Source organism: Apis cerana, linkage group LG7, assembly GCF_029169275.1.
Source record: "Apis cerana isolate GH-2021 linkage group LG7, AcerK_1.0, whole genome shotgun sequence".
NCBI lineage: Eukaryota > Metazoa > Arthropoda > Insecta > Hymenoptera > Apidae > Apis > Apis cerana.
The window spans coordinates 2,177,041-2,198,804 of NC_083858.1; the positions used below are offsets into that span (position 1 = coordinate 2,177,041).

At 25.1% G+C, this 21,764-nt stretch overlaps 2 protein-coding genes and 2 long non-coding RNA genes across 10 annotated transcripts; 1 reads left to right on the forward strand and 3 right to left on the reverse strand.

Annotated features, from left to right (window-relative positions):
- Positions 1-2,151: 2,151 nt before the first annotated feature.
- Positions 2,152-4,174, reverse strand: LOC133666483 (uncharacterized). The gene is made up of 3 exons (XR_009830683.1): positions 4,078-4,174; positions 2,486-3,160; positions 2,152-2,391 (listed from the first exon to the last, which is right to left on the reverse strand). It is a non-coding gene; the product is annotated as an uncharacterized LOC133666483 (long non-coding RNA).
- A 5,813-nt stretch (positions 4,175-9,987) lies between these two features.
- On the reverse strand, positions 9,988-14,354 carry LOC133666482 (uncharacterized). The gene is made up of 2 exons (XR_009830682.1): positions 14,213-14,354; positions 9,988-14,129 (listed from the first exon to the last, which is right to left on the reverse strand). It is a non-coding gene; the product is annotated as an uncharacterized LOC133666482 (long non-coding RNA).
- On the forward strand, positions 13,827-15,942 carry LOC107994288 (calcium release-activated calcium channel protein 1-like). Its single transcript, XM_017051117.2, has 2 exons — positions 13,827-14,402; positions 15,082-15,942. Exons 1-2 carry the CDS (start codon positions 13,827-13,829, stop codon positions 15,571-15,573), a joined length of 1,068 nt encoding a protein of 355 aa, XP_016906606.1. The 3' UTR covers positions 15,574-15,942.
- On the reverse strand, positions 15,761-21,570 carry LOC107994287 (signal peptide peptidase-like 3). 7 transcript variants are annotated; one of them, XM_028665004.2, is made up of 7 exons: positions 21,388-21,570; positions 20,729-20,793; positions 20,513-20,636; positions 20,056-20,369; positions 19,616-19,974; positions 19,123-19,548; positions 15,761-19,046 (listed from the first exon to the last, which is right to left on the reverse strand). In XM_028665004.2, the coding sequence occupies exons 3-7, from the start codon at positions 20,539-20,541 to the stop codon at positions 18,978-18,980; spliced, it is 1,197 nt and encodes a 398-aa protein (XP_028520805.1). In that variant the 5' UTR covers positions 20,542-20,636; positions 20,729-20,793; positions 21,388-21,570; the 3' UTR covers positions 15,761-18,977. The 7 variants fall into 7 exon arrangements, with proteins under 7 accessions (XP_028520805.1, XP_028520803.1, XP_061933577.1 ...); XM_028665002.2 differs by having other exon boundaries at positions 20,513-20,661; XM_062077593.1 differs by having other exon boundaries at positions 19,616-19,959; positions 21,388-21,568.
- Between the last annotated feature and the right edge of the window lie 194 nt (positions 21,571-21,764).

The window sequence follows — 21,764 nt, forward strand, 5'->3', positions numbered from 1 at the left end:
CGCTGAAACTTAAATCTAGGCTCGAGACTCACTAATCGCAAATCAAAGAAAAAAAAACGAAAAAAAAAAAGGCTAAATCGCGGAAACTAAGTGCACATAGACGACCAACCATCAATTGTCGATCGTACACGTGCAGAATCTCGAGCGCAACGTTCGTTTCGAATTTACCTCGCGATCGCGACCGCGGAAATTCGAAAAATCGATGAATGAAGTCAAATACGAGTGGCATGCTCCATTCGTATATTCCAACTTCATCCTCGATTTTTCAAATTATATTTCCTGAAACAAGTTGTCACGCGAAAACGCGCCTACCCGACCAGAGACTGTGACAACTTGCCCGGCCCTACCTACTTATAATTAACACACACACCAGAAGTATACTACCTATCCTACCTAACCCTATATTTAAAAATATGGCAAAACAGGCATACCAACACATTCGTTCTACGATTCTCACGCATAACACTCGGGCGCAAAAGCCTACACTAGGGAAAGCGTCCCGGGACGCCTCCGACACCCGAGCTTGGCACACAACTCGCACACTCTAACTTTACGTACCATTTTCCTGAAATCGACTGACGATGGCTAGTGACCATTGCGTGAAATGCAAATAAAAACATGTACATCTTAATTCTAATTATAAATATTTATTATTAAATCTTATATCTTGAATATATCTTTTATAATATATCAATTGAATTATTAAAGTAATGTAAATTTGATCATCATTGACCATTGTTATAATTTGAAAGTAAAAATTATAATATCGTGTACAAATATTGTTGTTGGAAATCGTAATGATATTAATCGTGAATATTTTAAATATTTCAAGTTATATTGTATCATAGATAAATGAAACGACGCAATTCCACAGCCTAACCACACACACATAATGTGGAAAATACGTCGTGCACGATACACTAACGCATCGTCAGTCGCTAAAAAATGATTAGTAACTTATAAACTAAAGTCATCATGCCCATTGCCTCTCTCTCACCCAAGTAGCACTTGGGCACGTGAGTGAGATCCTGGCAATAAACATGGAAGGGGTTAAACCTGAAAATCCTGAGCTAAAAAAAAGTATTAGTGCGAATTAACGGGCTAAAATTATATCATTTTACTTCATTCTTTAATGAATGTTTTATTTAACAAATTTAATGAATTATTGAATTATTATTTTTAGAAAATAGCAATACAAAAAAAGATATTTATTTGTAATAATTAATAATAAAAATAATTGACTCTAAATAAAATATTAATCAAAATAACCTCAGGCGATCTCTCCATCAAAGCATATATTCGAAAATAAAGAAACAATGTGCAAAACTTTTTGCCCTGATTCAGAGATCTACCTGTCGCGAAATATCTTCTTGCACATAATATTTCATACATTTCTTTTTTACGGAGGAAATTAAATATTTTATAATTTAATTTAATTCAAATCATAGTTATTATATATTTATAACATATCAAATAATTATATATTATGATCAAAAGTAAAACTGAATTTGTTTTTATTACTACATTCATATAGTTATTCATATATAGTTTGATTCATATAGTTGTTTAATTTTTACTTTACAAATCATTGCGGAAATATTTTCAACTATAAACAATCAAACTAATTTGTATCATTCTAGCTAATCATATTAAAAAAAATCAGGTATATATTATATAATATTAACTATCAATATCTTATCTTTAAAACGCGATGTGCAAGAAGATCTATCCTGATCTAGTAAATAAAACACAAAGAAATGTTACTATTCACGGGTATGATGAATACCCGCGGTCATTGTGCTCGTACAAAAATCTACGTATACAACCAATCACTCGTGTCGGTTCGGACTTTTTGTCCTACGACATGATTGAATGACCGGAGGAACATAAATGCATGCGACTCACCGATAGATGCGAAGAATCTGCATTGTCGTAGCCCAAGATGTCATCGCCAAAGTAGTCATCATCAGGAAGTGGAAACTGTAAGAAAACATGAAACATTTTAATTAAAACGCAATACTGATTATTTTAAAAAGTTGAACTGGAAAATATATATAAATAATTACCTCTTCGCGTGGTGGATGATTGTCCTATTCCTTTGAGAAACACTGACTCTACTCTGTACCGAAAACGAATATTAAAAATAAAAAATAAAAATAAAAAACTACCATCGCGTCGATTTAAAACATCGGCGACGAACAAGCACTGATTCTAATTTCGCGAATAATTATGACAGTTTAATTATTAACAGTTATTATACATTAAAATATAAAAAATAAAAAAAAACTGTTACGGAACAAACACTGATTCTACAGACCGCATTGCACGCGGTCACAAAACGTTATTTAAAATTGAAATCCAACAGAAATGTTCACTGGCAAAGTCAGGCATCTTTAACAAAATATAAAGTGTTATGTGTAATTATTTTTTCAACAATACAATATCGATGATATAAAAATATTAAAATAATAAAAAAAATAGTTACCTCTTCGCGTGATGGATGACTGCCTTCTTCCTTAGAGAAACACTGACTCTACTCTGTACCGAAAACGAATATTAAAAATAAAAAAAATAAAAATAAAAAACTATTAACGCGTCCGTTTAATTTACAATCGGCGAATAAACACTGATTCTAATTTCCCGATTATAATAAGTAAATTTAATTAGAGCTATCGCGCTCTAAAATATTAAAAAACTGTTACGAAACAAACACTGAATCTACCGATCGCATTGCGCGCGATCACAATAATTGTCTGAAAATAAAACTGTATTAATAATGGGGGGGAATATAATAGAAAAAGAAGCAAAATATTTTTTTCTTCTTCTTTCTATCATTTGTTTCAGAAAAAAATTGTCATTTTTATTGAAACTATGGATTCATTATTATCAATTTTTTTTATGAATAAAAAAATTTTATATACAAGAAAATAGTATATATATCATTAATACAAAACTATTAATATTTATGGTGAATGTTCATTATAAATATTCATTATAATATACTTTAAAATGATAAAGTATATCATAAAACCGATCGAATAAAAACAGAATAAATACATACAGTAAAATGAAACATCAAACCTTTTCTTCAAAAAGTACGATGGCGTCCATATTGAAATTCTTCCCGCCTTTCAAATTATACCAATAATCGGGTAATAATCTGTACGAAAGAAAATAAGAATTTTCAAATATATATGTATATGAAATGAAATAAAATTAATCGATCATACATAAAAATAAAACTAAAATCAAACACAAATTCCATTTTAAAAAGGCATACATACGAATTAATTAAAATCTTAACTAAAATTCTAACCGTCGAATAAAAGATTATTATTACGATTGACGAATTGAAGGGGTATGCGCGCGCACGATAATTCGACAAGTCGAAACCTGTCGAAACTTGTCGAAGCATGAACTTTCAAATTCTTAGAAAAGCGATATTATGATATTATGAAAACAAATAATGAGCCTCGAGCATTGAACAAAAACTGAAAAAAAATATATAAACATTACGGAGAGATGCATTTAGAAACGAAATATATTTATAATACGTATATATATATATATATATATATATATATTATACGTACATATCGATATATTTCGAATATGATAAAATAAAATTGATTTTATACACGTTCGTTTCAATATGGATAAAAAAATTATAAAAATCTATTCCAAATAAATTTATTCTAATAAATTTGTTCGTTAAAAGATATATTAACATGAAAATCATCAGTCATAAATCGTTGTAATGTGTCCATATCACGAAGCTATTTTTCCTTCCAAATTATCCCGACAATCGAGCGAACGAATTATTTCAAATAAAAATTAAAATTGTAAAACAAATCTATAAAAAAACTATATTAAAATGAAGCAACAAGTGAATTCGAAACCCGATTCAACGAAGCACGAAATACCGGTAATCTCGACGGAAACGATCGATGAAAAAAACACAAAAAAAATCTCAAATACTAATTAATTTTGACACTACAATAATAAATAAATTATTAAATAAACGAAAATGATAATAATTTATAAAATTGATGATGAAATATGATCAAAATTACTTACTGCGTAGTAGAATTTTCGAAGCCGGCTGCGACGACACGTCCACTCACTATCACTTTCCACACAAAACTGATCCCTGCGCGCCAAAATTTACTTAGGAGCTTTCTGATTGGTTGGCATCGTACGATTCGATAATCGAAATTGCCCTGAAAATTAAAATATTCTATAATATATTTTATTTATTTTAATTAATAATATTAACTAAAAAATTAATTTACTTACATATTTTTAAATTTTAATCTATTATTTATTTTTCTAATTCTTATATTTATATATTTTTTTATTAATTTATTTATTCATTAATTTATTATCGATATATCGATTATCGATTTATCCAATTTATTTACTGAATTATTTATTCCTTTAATGATTTATTTTTACATATTTTTATAAATTTATATTATAAATATATTATTATTTATATTATTATTTTTATAAATTTATATCATAAATTTATATTATTATTTTATTTTATAAATTTATTATCGATATATCGATTATCGATTTATTTACTTAATTATTTATTCCTTTAATGATTTATTTTTACATATTTTTATAAATTTCTTTAAACTGCTCATTTATATACACAAAAAATTAATTATTTCTTAATTTGTCATTTTTTCTACAATTATTAATAAATTTATTTATATAATATAATTGTTTATATATTTATTTGTCTATACCCATTTGTCTAATTATTTCATAAACATTTTTATGGATATTTTTTTTCTGTTCATTCAATCATGCATCTACTTATTTATTTATTTGCTCTCATTTATTCCTTTATTTGGTTATTTATATATTTATTTATTCATTTGTGCAATGACTTATTTGTACACTTCATTAATTATATCCATTTATGCATCAATTCATTCATTCATTTATTTACTTCTTCACCTATTTATATTTATTAATTTATTCTTTTATTAATTCATTTATCTACTGACTTATTTATAATAAATTTCTTTATTTTATTCATTTATGTATACACATGAATATATTTCTTTTCTCTTTTATTCCTTCATTCATTTAGTTATTTTTTTTATTTCATTTATATATTTATTCACACATTTCTCTAATGAATAAATAAATATATAAATTATTAAACTAATGTAATAAAAATTTCTTTATACATATCTTGATACATAATACATAATACATAAATGAACAAAATATAAAATCTATAAATAAATCTATAGAAGAATGAATGTATAAAAGAATAAATATATAAATAATTAAATGAATAAATAAATAAATAATTTAATGCATGTATAAATGTCAAAAATAAATATATAAATGAATATATTTTTATTGTTTCATATATAAGTATATATAAAACAAAAAGTTTACAAATAAGTCATTAAACAAATGAATGAATAAATATATAAGTAATTAAATAAAGAAAAGAGTGAATAAATAAATAATTTGATATAAATAAGCAAAACAAAAAATCTATAAATAAATCAATAGACAAATGAATAAATAAAAAAATAAATGGATATATATGTAAGCTAATAACTTAAGGAGTACTTACACAAATAACTTGATGCATATATAAATAAACAAAATAAAAAAGTCCAGAAATGAATCATTAATCAAATGAATAAATAAATATATACATTTATACAATAACTGATCAAAATAGTTAATATATAAATGATTTGATACGTACACAAATGAACAAAATTACAAAAAAATTTATTATATGTATGATATTTGTTATTTCATTTGTATAATGATTTCTTTCTTGATTTTTTTGATTAGATTTTATTGTTTTATTCATTTATATCTACATCAATTTATCAATTTATTTATTTATTCTTTCACATATTAAACATTAATTTTGTCACAAAAGAATGAATATATAATTTTACAAATAGTTAAGAATGCAAATAAAAAAATATAAAATAAATAAATGTATAAAATTATATAATTGAAAGAATAAATAAATCAAAAGAACAATATTTATATAAATATATAAAATAAGTGTACAGATAAATAAATAAATAAAGTAAATGATGAAAATTAATAAATAAACGAATGAAATAAAAATATTAAAAAATTAAAAAATAAATTAAGAAATAAATGTGCAAATAAATAAATAAGTAAAAATATAAATTAAAAAATAAATCAAGAAATAAATGTGGAAATAAGTAAATAAAAAAAAATATGAATTGAAAAATAAATGTTTAAATAAAAAAAATATGTAAATGATTAAACAATTAATAAAAATTTATTAAAAAGTAAGAATAAATAATATATAATGTATATGGCGATATATAATAAATGTATTAAAAATATTAATTTACAATAACGTTGAAAATTATTTATTATAAAATTAAAAAAATTTACAATTAAATTAAAACTTAAAAAATTTAATTAATATACTATAAAATCGATCTACTCGTCGACAAAGTTCGATAAGGAATGATTATTCCGTCCCGACCTGCTTTGTATTTATAGGACGCGAAGATATACGGAAACGTACGTACTTTGTCGATTGCTTTAAAATCGACATTTCGAATATAATAATTAATAATTTTTCAAATTTTAGATTTTTATTGTTAATTTATGCATATAATTATTAATTACGATATTAAATGTAATAATTAATATATATTTTTACAAATCAAGTTGCTGTTTTATGATCTTAATTACAATTTATTTATATCATATTAAAATATTTTAAATATTATATTATAAATAATAAATATAGAGCAACTATAAACGAATGATGATTAATAATTTAAAAATTATTATTATTAATTTATAAATCCAATAATTCGTATAACAAACGTAATAATTATATTTTTGGAAATTAGGTTATATGTATTTATATGTACAATTATTTATAAATTTATTTGCATAATATAATTACTTATATATTTATTTATCTATTTATCCAATGATTTATTCATAGACATTTTATAGATTTTTTGTTCTATTCATTCAATTTATATATGAATTTATTTAGTTATTTATTTATTTGCTTATTTACTCTTTTATTTGATTATTTTTATAATTATTTATTCATTTGTTCAATAATTTATATGTAGATTTCATTATTATGACCATTTATATAGACATTTTATTTTTTTATTTATTTACTTCTTCATTTATTTTGTTTTTATATATTTATTCAATTTTTTATTTATTAATTTGTTTATTGATTTTTATAGACTCTTTTATTTTATTCATTTATATAATATATTTATATATATATTAATATATTTATTTAGTCATTTGTTTTATGGCTTATTTTTGAACTTTTTTATTTTGTTCACTTATGTACATTTATGTACACATTATGTACATTTATTAATGAATTTTTACATTTACTTAATTATTTATATATTTATTTATTCATTTGATTACTGAATTATTTGTAAATCTTTTTTTATTTTGTTCATTTATGATTTTATATATCCAATGCATTTTATTTATTCATTTATTAATATTTTTATGTGTTTAGTTATTTTCATATTTAATAATTCATTTGTCCATTGACTTATTTATAGAGTTTTTATCTTGTTCATTAATATATCCATCAAATTATTTTTCTGTTTTTATTTCTTTATTTATTTATTTAAGTTTTAATTATTTACTTATGCATTTGTCTTTAATGATTTATTTGTTTTATTCAAACTATTACTTATATATAACTTATATAATTTATTTTGTTTTATCTATATTTATATCAAATTATTTATATTTAGTTTTTACATATTTATTTATTATTTATTTGTATATTTGTTTATTGATTTATTTGTAGGTTCTTTTATTTTGTTCATTTATATATGCATTAACATATTATTTACTTATTTATTTATTTTTTCATTCATTTTTTCATTATATATTATTATTATTTTAATTATATATTTATTCAGTAATATATTTAATTACTTATTTGGATTTTCCTATAAACTTTTTTATTTTATTTATTTATATATGTATAAATATATTTATTTGTTTTTATGTGTTTAGTTATTTATATACTTAATAATTCATTTTTAATCCTTTATTTATTTAATTATTTAGTCACATAATTTTGTTAATTATTTATTTGTGCACTTATTCTAACAATTTATTTGTAAATTATTTTATTTTGTTCATCTATGTATCAAATTATTTACTTTTTTTATTTATCCATTATTCCATTTATATTATTTATTCATTCATTTATGAATTTGTCTATTGATTTATTTGTAACTACTTAAAATGTAATTATATAACATTTTAAGTTACATTTAATTATAATAGTAATTTATGAATGAATATTTAAATATTTATATAATTATATTGTATTATAATATTAAAGTATAAGTACAGACTAGATATTTATCCATTCATTTATTTGTTTATTTATATATATGTATATATATAAAGAAATAAATATTTTAAATAAATATTTATTATATATTTATTATATATTATCATATGTAAATAAATAAATAAATATATATTGTGCAAACAGATTTTCAAATAAATGAATAAATTATTCATTTATTTAATTATTGTTTCAACTAACTAAATAAGTAAATAAATTGATGCATATAATACATACATATAAATTAATAGAAAAAGACTTATAAGAAAATGATCAAATAAATTATTACATAAATAAATGAATAAATGGAAAAATAAATAAGTAATTCTATAAATAAATGAAGAAATAAAATAAAATCATATAAATAAGTCATATAAATAAAGTCATATAAAATATGAAATAAACACAAAAAGTAAACAAATGAATAAATAAATAAATGAATACATATTGAATTTGTGCTTATCCTTTTATAATAAAATTATAAATAAAATTTAAAATAAAAATTAAAAATATAATAAAGTTTTATTTCTGACTATTATTAACGATTAATAATAATTATTTTCTATACTGAACTGTCATATAAAATGATTTTACTCTTTTATTTTTCAGAAGTATCTAAAACAAAGAAAACAAATAATGAAGGGTATGAGAGATGGTGCTAATTTTTAATTCTTATTCTACCTTATCCTGTTCTGAAAAGATATCCTTAGCAGTCGGTAGATGATATTAGTTCTCAATTCCTATTATATCTATCCTTTTCTTATTATTTTCTATCTTTCTTTATGTATTTCATTTGCGGCACTCTGAAGATGGCGTTGATTTCAATATTTTTGCTCTATCTCTATCTTTCTCTCATAAATTGCCAAAAATCCTTGTCCATATTACTTTATATTATTCTTGGTGCATAATCACCATATAAGCAATATAAGATATCAATCAATTTTCATTATTTCTTTTCCAAGATTAAAATATGTTTAACTTTTAACAAATATAGACACTACATTCTTAGTTTTATAATGTATCTTGATATATAGTACGAGATATCATTCGGTGACAGAATAGCGTAGCTATATTGCATTTAAAATTCCATCAAAAAGAATAAGAAGGAATTTGAAGTATTTTAACGATGTTAAAACGATGTTATCGAAGATTTGTTTGTCAAATCTATTCTTTTATATTCTTGTAGAATTTTCCTCAAACTTATTTAGTTAACCGTTTAAACACAAATTATTATCTAATACACGATAAAAAAAAATTATACAATTATAAAAATATATAAAAATATAAAATATCAATTTGTAAATTACATTTATTTATAATGTGTCACAATTTGTATATTATAATGTATCTACAGAATATATTTGAACTCTAGAATGTATATCTCATTGTATTTAATTTTTTAATTTATAATTACTTTTATATACAAGTGATATTTAAATATTTAAAGATTATTTTAAAAAATATTATATCCAAAAATATGAAAAAATATAATTTTATTCTTGGAAATATAATACAATATATTAATTTTCATAATATAATATTTTTTCTAATTTTTAAAATATTTTGTTATAAATGAATTAAAATAATTGCAAAATAAAAGTTTATTTCTAACCTTTGCTTAATAAAAATATTTTTCAGTAGTTATAAAAAAAAAATACATATGATATAATAGTGTGATACAATATTAATATGGAACAATCATTCTAATTATTTATTATATATAAATCATGTATAAAATACATATACAATATTTAAAATATTAATATATACCTAAAAATGATATATTAAAATAAAATATTTTTTTTAATATATTTTTTTTTATTATTATTTTTTATTATTATAATTTTATATTGAAATTCAATTTTAATTTCATTCATTTATTACAATCTTATCTTAAACCGAATCGATAACATTAAGAATTCCGAAACATAGAGTAGGAAATACATTGCATTAGATTTCGTAATTATGGTGAAAATTTAAATTTGATAGGAAGATTATGCAAATCATATATTTTTGTAAAAATATATCATAAATCATTCAATGGATGAGATCATATAATATTTTTTCTAATATTTTCTTGAATAACTTAAATTTACTTCCTAAATTTTAATTTCCTATGATTATTTTTGATTTTAAAAAAATATAACAATATATATTTAATAAATTATACTAATATATAACTTTATATTGTTATTTTTACGATAATAAAAATATTTATTAATATTATAAAAATTTTGAATAATTTTGGAAATATAATATTATAATATATAAATTCTTGTCTTACAATTATCAAAAAATCTATCTTCATCCATATTTTGCGTGTACCTTCATTTTACAGTAGTCTGAAATCTGTTTAGCTTTAAAGAATATACATGAAATAAAAAAAAATTGTTCCCTTTACCATTTTTATCTCTTTATTCAGATCTCAGTTCCCCAATCTCTTCTAGATACACTTAACATAAATATCACTTATAAATATTACTTAATCTCAAGTTTCATTCCTTTTTACTTATAAATAAAACTTTTTTATCAAATAAAGGAAAGAAGAATCTGTAATAAAAGAAGGAAAATATTTTGGAAAAAAAAATAATAAAATAAAATTTATTCTCTCAAAAAAAAAAAATAAAAATAAATTCTCACAGGTTTTTCCCATTCTTCTAATTCTCACTAACTTTAAACGTACAATTGATATGCAAATGAAATAACGAATAGATAAAATTTTCCCTGTAAATCAGTGGCACACATTCACACATGATTCCTTGAAACTGATCTTGCATCGTCATTCCTACTCCACAGAATACCAATAAAGGAATATATAATGGCCGTGAAATATTTTTAAATATTTAAAATAGTCATTTATATAAATGACTTTTTAATCGCGCAATGTGAAAACAAAAAGAAATACGATTAATGTATTGTAATAAATTATATTATTTACTCACGGATGATTATATCGATGATGATTATATCATTAATACTTGTAACATAAATTAACATAAATTAACGATTCCCTTGAATAGATAAAACATTTAATATATTTAAATATTTCGCAAAATTCGAAGAAAAAATATACTTTATAAATAAACATTTTAAATCTTAGATTAAAAAAAAAAAGTTTAAGCATTTTAAAAAAATTTGAATATAAATTGAATTAACAAAAAATAATCATACAATGATGCGATATTGATTAAAAATTAGAATTGTTTTACACAAATATTTTATCAAATATAATGTCAATATTCGTTAAAATTATTTTTCATTGTACAATATTAAATAAATGAATTGTTTTATGTTATTTTTTATTTTTTTCTATTTTAATAGTAATTTAATTTCAATTTTTAATATTATCTTTTAATTTTTTAATATCATTAAATTATTTTTTGTACATTACATGTATATTTCAGTGTCAATTTTCTCATAATCATAACCAAACTTATACAATTTCCTTTTTATAAAATGTATTCTTCATCTAGATAAAACCTTCACTTTCCACTGATTTTTCTACTTTTCTTCCAGTGTTTTTAAAATAAAAAAAAAATATCTGTAATCATTTTCTATATTATAACTGATACAAAGTTTTTCAATTTTTGTTTCCCATAAATTTTTGAATTTTTCCTAAAATTGTATATAATGTTGTGACTCTTATATGAAAAAAAATTTGTAATTTTCATGGTGAAATCTTCGTTAAAATCTTCGATCCATTTTCTATTATTTCGTAAGTTGTAAATAAACGAAAAATTTTATACGTTTGCTTCTAATCATTGCTGAGTAACTACTGATAGGAAAGAAAAGAATAGAAAATATGTCAAGTACTTATTTTTATCGATCGAAGTCAGCTCATGTTCAGTTTTTTTTTTTCAGTAAATATTTCTTTTTCTTTTCCAATCATATAAATTTAAAATTTAGTATGATTAGTTTTAACGACGCATCAAATATGCATTATTGCGTTATATTCAAATATATTCAAATATTATTTTGTCCAGAATAATCAATCTTTCGTAAATGATATTTCCATCTCGTCGTTGTATTCGCCATCGAAAATGGTTTTTCCGCAATAACTCCCGATTGTGTTCCAACGAATTCAAAATCCACTTATCTATGTGCAAACACGCGAAGAAAATGCCACGTATCATTCGTAAGCATAAAATCCTCATCTTATGTAAATAATTCCATTTATTCCACAATTTAAAATACCTTTGGCAAAAGAAACATTTTGAATTTTAAATAAAACGATAAACTTGAAAACTTTGGCTAAATACCTTCGAGAAAATTTTATTTCAACCGGTATTTTGTCTCGACATAGTTAAACGCAATTAAGATAAATTATCCGATATTTCTAATTACAATCGCGCAAAATATTTTCAATCCTCGTCTCTTTTTTTTCCTTTAAAAAAAAAAAAAATTAATTATGACAAGGTAAAAACCATTAAATGCAGAGATAATCGCGGATATCGTAATCAAGATGGAGAAACTTTCCCGATCAAAAACATTCTCACTCGACCAGACAGAACCAAACGGAGCGTAACTAAGGGAATATGAAAATTGACCAGAGAGAGATTTCCTCTCGAGCAATGCAATTAATTACACGATTGCCACGGTGGCATCTCGATACCTGGGCTCGACACGCTCCCCACGATTACCTTATCTCCATTTTAAAAGCAAGAAAACAAGCGTCATTGGCCGCGGTCGCATCTTTCAACGGAAACCCGCGAGAGAGGAGAGGTAATACATAAGAGATATTACAGGTATACGGGAACGGTCAGGTAGAACTCACGTACGTTAAGGTCGTGTAGCCGGTTATTATGTAGCCGATATGGTTCCGAGGCAATTAATACTATTGTTATGATTCAGACGAATACGTCATGTGTGTCTGAACGACGATGCAACGCCGCGTTTTCGTTGGTCAGTATTCGACTATAATAACTTGCAGCTACTCGCTACTCTGGTCCGGACGATCGTTCCATGCTTAAACCGCTTTCTAAATTAATGCGTTGGGAAAAATGCGTGTGCGCTCGCCACCTGGAACGGATGTAATTAATTGTTCAGTGTCACGACGATATATATACAATAATATATAGTATGGGAATATCGACTACAGTTTAATTCGTCAAAAGGAATCCTAATTCGGGAAAAGTGGCACGAGAGAGAGAGAGAGAAAAAGAGGCTATGGGATATGGTGCAAAAAAACTGGAACGCATGATAATCGGTGATCGTACGTATGCACTCTGCAGTGATTTAACGTTGGAAAGGAAACGATGATAATGTCGGGTGTTCGTGAAAATTGCGCTAAGATTCTTTGATCTCTCTTTCCAGAACGATGGATGGAGTATCGACGAGGTACTGATATCGAAAACCTTTTGACGACAGATGTTGTTGACGATGAGACTTCGACAATACGGAAATAGGAGATAACGAATAAGCAATTATGTCGAATAATAATCTCGGCGAAGGGAAATCTTTTAACAGTACGCTGATCCAAGATGTAAAAGTTACGAACGAGAAGTACGATAAGAACAATGCAGTCGGCCCGCACAAAAGCAGCGAGGAAACGGTGAAAAAGTCGAGCAAAGCGACTCAGATCGATCTTATCCAATTGTCTTACGGTACGCAGAGAATCAGGCCACCTTCTTTGGATTATTTGCCGAAACAGATGCAGACCAATGAATCCAGTTATCCAAGCTATAATTCCAAGAGCCCATCGTTGTGCCCGTCTCAGAGCGAGTTAGTTCTATCGCCAAGAAACAAGAATAATCGTTATGTAGCTTTGGATATGAGATCGATGAATAGTTTTCCATTCTCAAATAGTCATACCTCGATAAATAACATGCCGTACACATGTTGTTGTGCGTGCGCGGGATCACCAGGATCTCCAACACCTTCCTCCAGACAAATAGAGGAACAAGATGGCCCTGAAGGTCTTTCGTGGAGAAGATTACACATGAGCAGAGCTAAATTAAAAGCTACTGCAACAACGTCGGAATTATTAAGCGGTTTCGCTATGGTGAGTATATCTCTTTTTTCTTTTTTTTTTTTTTTAAATAGGATGATGATGTATTATTTCGTTGGAATTCTTTATAACAATTATTTTCTTATATGTAATTCTTTATAATTTATAACAACAATGATCAATTATCGGATTAATCATTCATGCCTTGATACTTGAAAACGATCGATGTAACAAAAAACGGATGCATTTCCATCGAATTAATTTAATTAATAGAGGAAAATTCTGTCGTAATAATAAATTTGTCGAAATATTTGTCGTTGAACGATATTAAAATAGTTCCTGTTTTTTCCTCTTGGACAAGTTAATTTCCCAAGAAAATTGGTATTTGTATTGTAACCAGAAAAATCCACGGCGGATTACACAACGTTTCCTGAAAATCATTAAACAGACGTGGACGACAATTCCGTATAATCTTCAACTTCGTTCTATGATTAAATAAAGCAAATTTCAATATCACTTTCTTTAACAATACATGTCGTTCCGATGCAAGCTTAATTGATTTTAAAATATATGTAAAGGCAAAATCACGAAGATAACGATATCTTCAAGGAGAATTTATATCGTTGTGATAGCATTAATATGCCAAATAAGACAGACTTGTCTTTATTAACAGGTATTAAAAGTTATACGAGTCAATTTTTATTATTTTCTTTTTTTCTTTTTATCTTTTCAGATAGCTATGGTTGAACTGCAAATAAATGAGACAACCGAGGTGCCCGAATGGCTGTTTGTGATGTTCGCTGTTTGCACAACCGTCCTAGTATCAGTACACATCTTTGCTTTAATGATAAGCACGTATTTATTGCCGAATATCGAGGCCGTCAGTAAACTTCACGTGTCTCGCCTCGTTTCGGAATCACCTCATGAAAGAATGCGCGGCTTCATCGAGCTGGCTTGGGCATTTTCCACGGTATTAGGATTATTTTTGTTCCTAGTGGAAGTAGCTATACTGTGCTGGGTGAAATTCTGGGATTATTCGTTTACCGCCGCCACTGCCAGTACTATCATAGTCATTCCAGTCCTCATAGTGTTCATTGCGTTCGCCGTTCACTTCTATCATTCCTTAGTGGTATATAAATGCGAATCAACGATGACTGATATGAACGAGTTGGAAAATATCAAAAGAAATTTAGATAACGTGACGATGAGGCAGAGCAGCGTATGATAAAATTAAAGATCTCGATTTTCAAATCAATTTCGAATTTCGATTGGTTGTGTCCTTGTCTTCTAAAATACGTCCCGGAGACTCTGCGTATTATTTACCCATGTTTTACTGGAAAGTATTGTAACCATATTCAATAACATATACGCACTACACACATTAATAACGATGAAAGAAGAACACATGTAAGTTTATTCAATAACTTTACTTATTCAATACGATCACGCGAAAGCGATCGTATTTTTATTATATATAAAAATGTACATAGCTGTACACATGCAAGTCGAGAATTGCAACAGTACAAGCAAAGTGCTCTTATAAGTATATCAGCTATATTATTTAGCATTTAATTATATTCTATTTATGACTTAATTCCCAACTTCTTCTTTAAATGTATCTCTCATTTACCTTTTTATTTCATACATCATATCAATATATATATATATATATATATATATTTATTTATATATATATTATATATCATTTTGTCACTTAGTTTGTGGAAAAACTGAAGGACAATCGAGTGTGTTATTTATGTACATGCTTCTCATTCTGAAACTTATTATATCCTAGTCACAATAAGTTACTTATCAGACTTGAAGATTCTCATTGATTAAAATTCTCGTGATTTTTTACATGAATTTATAAAAAAGAAGAAATGTAATTTTATGCATCTTTCACTTTCACCATAAACTAAGTTGTTAGTTTAATCTTATATCCGATATTTTCTACATTATTATGCATTAAATTTTGTTTGTACAAAAACAAACAATTTGAATTAAACATAAAAATGTAATTAAAGTAAGAACATAATATAATCATTTTCCTATACAAAAAATAATTCAGGGATTTCACTCTAATAATGAAAGCATTGAAACACATTTTATTATTGCATAATATCTCTGATGAAATATTTTTTGTTTTTTGTTTTAACTAAAATATTTAATTAAATTTTAACTTACAAAAATCAATTGTATAGTTGTAATTAGTGGCAATAATTGTAATAAATCGAATTGAAATTAATAATATAAAATTAATGTATAGAGTTAATATGTATATGTATATATACATATATCCAATATTATACATTAAAAAAAAAATGTATATAAAAAATTATGAAATATTAATGCTGCATAATTTAAAAGGAAGAATAAAAGTTTAAGTATAGAGAAAAATGAATCATAAAATGAGTTTTAAGCTTTCTGAACTTTAATAAAACGCAAAATTATAATTTATTAGATTTATCTTCTCGAACAATGATGTCAAGTCTATTTTTTCTTTTTTTTTTCTTTTTTTTTTTTTTTTATGTTTACGTTTATAACGGAAGTAGTTAAAATATATTTTGTCACTTATATTCTTATATCTTATAAGAGAAATAGATATTTCTTCTATATGATTTGAAATGATGTGTCCAAAGATTATTTCAAGACATATAATGAATAAGAATAACTGCTTGTGCTATGGACAGGTGAATAAAATATAGGAAGAATTACAGTTTTATACAAAAACTAATTGTATCAAAAAGAGTATTTTTATGAGTAAGATATTAAACAGCTTGTATATGATACATCGTAAAAATTGCTTAAATTCTCTGATTCACATTAATATAAGCAAAAAAACATCGCGTATATAAATAATATTTTATTCATTTTTAGAAAATTTAGAATTATTAGTTTTTGTATAACACTAACATCAATCTATTAATATTATAAAAATAAGAACGAAAAGAGAAAAATGAAGTACCGAAATTTTTCTAATTAATAAGATTGCAATATGTTTTTTTTTTCGTCCACGTAAAGTTTAGAGTTTAATTTCTATGTCAATATACAAGTGTACAAGTCATGATTAATTTAAATCAATATTATCTGTATTCGGTGATTTATCTCATTTAATACCATGTTATATTATTCTAGATGCAAAACAGATTACATTAAAAAACGTACCGCTTTTCTTAAAATATTCTTATCCATAAAATATATTTACAGATCAAAATTCAAATATACATACATATAATTCGTTTATAATCTTTAGAATGTAATGAATAAAGTATTATAAAAACAAACAGTAAACAACTAACACATTTTAAAGTCTAAATTTTTCATAATCTACAATAAGTAATATGAATATTATGAAAGCAATTATTCTATTTGAGACATATTGTGTAATATTGTATTACATATAATAATATATTGTATCATATCAATCTATGATATTATAAATTGATACAAAGAAAATTAAACAAAAGTATTGATTTTATTTTGAAAGAGAGACAGACTTCTAAATATATTGGCTTTCATACAATATTACTTTCAGTCTTGTTTTTAAATAAACATATAAAGTCTTTCTGGTGCCTATCCATAGCAAGAGCTTAGTTAAAACCTCTATTTTTCAATCATAAATCCTTCTTTCTTATCGAAGACATAGTCCTTGAAAATCAAAATATGAATACACAATTTCTTTTTTCTTTTTGACAATAAAATTTTACAACATTCATTTTTCATTTCATCAAAATTTTCCAACGTGCTATATAAAGTTAGCAAGACATTTGGCAAATAGAAATTGCTTGCTATTTATTCTAATAACGAACTGTAAACTTTTCCTTAAGTTTATAAAAACCAAAATTTATATACATGTTTGCATAAAGAATGCTTTGTTCAATGCTAGCTCCAAGTAAAAGAAAATCACAACCTACACGCATACGTTTACTAGATTTTCATCGAAATCGTCGAATAATTATTAAATTATCCATATCTACCCATAACTACACGTTACATATAATAATCTGGTAAACAATATAAATTAAAAAGAATCTTTTTGCACAGAATATCACATACATTTGTAACGGTGTTATAATGAAATTATTAATATGTATAATATTTTATTTTTAATGTAAAAAAAAAGGAATAAAAAAATTGTGTATTTTGAATCATTAAAAATTTATATAGTAAATTCACTGTAAAATTAAAAAAAATATATATCCATTTTATCAAATGAATTTCAGAACGCGTTTTTATTCATTTACAGAAATAGTAATTGATATCATTTATACGTTCATTTATTTATTTAATATTGAATTTAAGATATAAAATGAACGTTATTATAATCAGTATTTTAAATATAAAACTTTTTCAAAAACAGTTTTATCTTTCAATTTAATAAAAAGACTTTTCTGTTTGTATTATATTTTTAATTTTATATTAAATCAATGTCAAAATATAGTATACTTTATTTTTCTCGTGTATGAAATTGTGTAATTTGCATTGTAGCATTAAAAGACGCAAGTATAAAAAAAATTACTTACATTAAATGACATTGATAAAAATAAGGATGTTATGATAAGTGACAATAGGATTTTACAATTAGTTTTCCTTCCATAATGTGTAATATACACAAACCCATGACTGTTGTCAAACTTCCATATGTTTGGAAGGTTGTTGAGATATGAATGGTTCGCTCCACATTCGACGTAAATCTCCCTATAAATATCATATTCGTTACAATTTATGATCTCAATATAAAAGCATATTAAAAGAAATATTAAATGAAAAGTACCTTCAAATATGCCATTGTAAGTAATGGCAATAAAGTAAAGGGCACAAGGTACAATAAGGCAGGTTGCGCAGCTTTGAACACCTCAGAGCTTACAGTAGCAGTAAGTAAACCAAGAAAATAACCAATGAGTGAACAATGGAAATAACTAATGCGATTGATGTGACGCGGCGGTGGAACTCCTGTTTCACAACCACCGGGCAACAATTGAGTCTTTTTGTACGCGTCATATCGTAAAACGAAGCAAAGCAATAGTCCTGGCATAACAACATCGCCAAGACCTAACATTGAAAAATGTCCTGCTTGATGCATCGATGGAAATACTAATTTTCCAGGTAATGGAAGTTTTGGTGCTTCTCTCGCTACACCACCTAAGTGCAACCTTCTAGCCACAAGATTTACTGGATTATCTGCTGGTCTAGTTGCTACCTGTCATTGATAAAATAAAAATCATTTAACATAAATGTTTATTTATCATAAATTTCTTCAAACTTACCTTAACCATTACATTTGTGCTGAATATATAGGATGAAAAGAAAACCCAGAAGACATCATAAATGAGTAATCCAGTTAATAATATGGTGGATACCTTTAGACTAGGTAATCGAATGAATGCAATGAATGCTACACATAGTCCCATACCCATTGCGTCCATAAGAAGCCAATGTCCAGTCAGTACCCAAATGCATACTATACTCACACTTAATGAAAATGAAAGTAATTCTGCACCAGTAAACCTTCCACATACACCAAAGGATATTTTGTTACCATCTGAACATGGTCTAATAATATATTGACACATGGGTAAAAGAAGAAATGCCAGTGCAACTGCAGCTACAACTGTAAGAAAAATATCTTTGATATTTATAGCTATTCTTCATTTAAATAATAATAATAATAATTAAAGTAAAAAAATTATTGTCCTATAAAACTTACTAGCTGTACAGATTGCTACAAGCATTTGCATGCTGTCAAAAAAGAAAAACATGACGAGTAGAGAAATGGAAGCACCAAGAGGTAGACAGAGAGCATGCATTGTATTTAAGGTTTGAACTCTTCCATTAGCACCATCTGCGTTTGCTGTGCTACTGTTACTCAAAATTCCAGTCAATAAATTACCACGTTCCTTTTCTTTTTCTCTTTCTCTAGCTTCTTGTTCCATGTTTAAAGATCGGAAACTACCATAGACTATCAATAAAATTGATATTAGGAATGTGGATATTCTAGATGAATCCATTATGGTATAAGCCCTAAAATAATACTTGACTTGAATATCAATATGAACTTCAATTATGAATTGTTTAATTTATTATTCATATTAATAACAATATATATATTATATTAACATCAATAACATATTAATAGTAAAATTAATATTAATTCAGAGACTAACCACTGATAGTCAACTTGATACGTGGCCATCTTTAAAAATGCCTGGCCAAAGCATGAAACGTTATGCTAGGACACCTTCTGACATTTAGATGTCCTATTTGAAAGTGCTTTCTGCTTGCACTAACCTATATCAGAGATCATCTGTAATTACTGTAAATATAATATGTTAATATCTATAACATAAAAATCTTCAAAAATAAAAACACAGTATGTATACCTGCAATGCTTTGTATTCAACATTGTCAGTAATGAAAATAGGCCTTGTACAACTTCGGTCACCCCCTTTAAAATATAAAATAAAAAAATTAGTAGCATCAAACTATAAAATATAACGATCAAAATTACTTTCAAAGTAATTACATAAAGATATGAAGTTCAGTCATCTGGAATGGGAACGCAAAAAAATAGTAATCCAATAGGTCAGAGTTTAAAAAATTGCGTAATTAATAAGGCAATTATCGCATCGTGAGTAAATACACTCAAACAATTCGTAATGAATTGCAATAATTCTAATAGATCAAAAAAATCGAGAGCTTATATGTATATTGTAGACACTTTCGTACAACTACTTTCAAACTTTCGCTACAATCATTTGTGACAACTAAATGCAGCACGAATATAATAGGAGCTACAGTTGCTCGTTATGAAATATTAACGCTAACGATAATCTCATTGTAATTCTGTTTCTGTTTTATTATACATGTCACAGATAAATTAATAGCTATTAGAAAAAATTGAAAATTACTTATAAAACATAAATGTACACCATTTTGGTAAACAGAAGGGTCACGTGACTAGCTGTGGCCCCAAGAGGTTGCTACTCCCTTACCCCAGATTATGTCTCGAAGGAATATTTTAGAAATAAAGATATTTTACCTGGGCGGTCCGAAGTTTGGCCCTTTTGTAGGTTCTCTCATCACCTCATGTATACTACACGATTTACGAACGAAAAAATCGTGACAAAATACGAAAACACAGAAAAATATAATAGCGCGCGATCAGTCAACTATCACAGTTAACTACACAGGTCAACTGCTGGTTGACAGGCGCAGACTTGCGTCGAGTTTCTCTACTGGGTGTTCAAAACATACTAACTTTAAAAAACTATATATAATAATACCAAGCATGATTATTTATTTTAAATAAGCAATGTTTTTTTTCTATTTAAATAATAAATTTTACTTTGAAATATATAACAGTTGATATGTGAATCTGTGTTTTATTATATAATTTTATTATATAATTATATATAT

Excerpts from the sequence above, each read along its gene's own strand:
- LOC107994287 (XM_028665004.2), bottom strand. The coding sequence starts at position 20,541 with ATGGCCACGTATCAAGTTGACTATCAGTG. Across the intron at positions 20,370-20,512 it reads TATCAAGTTGACTATCAGTG|GGCTTATACCATAATGGATT; the intron begins GTTAGTCTCTGA and ends GTATTATTTTAG. Across the intron at positions 19,047-19,122 it reads TTACAATGGCATATTTGAAG|GGAGATTTACGTCGAATGTG; the intron begins GTACTTTTCATT and ends TGATATTTATAG.
- LOC107994288 (XM_017051117.2), top strand. The coding sequence starts at position 13,827 with ATGTCGAATAATAATCTCGGCGAAGGGAAATCTTTTAACAGTACGCTG. Across the intron at positions 14,403-15,081 it reads TATTAAGCGGTTTCGCTATG|ATAGCTATGGTTGAACTGCA; the intron begins GTGAGTATATCT and ends TTATCTTTTCAG.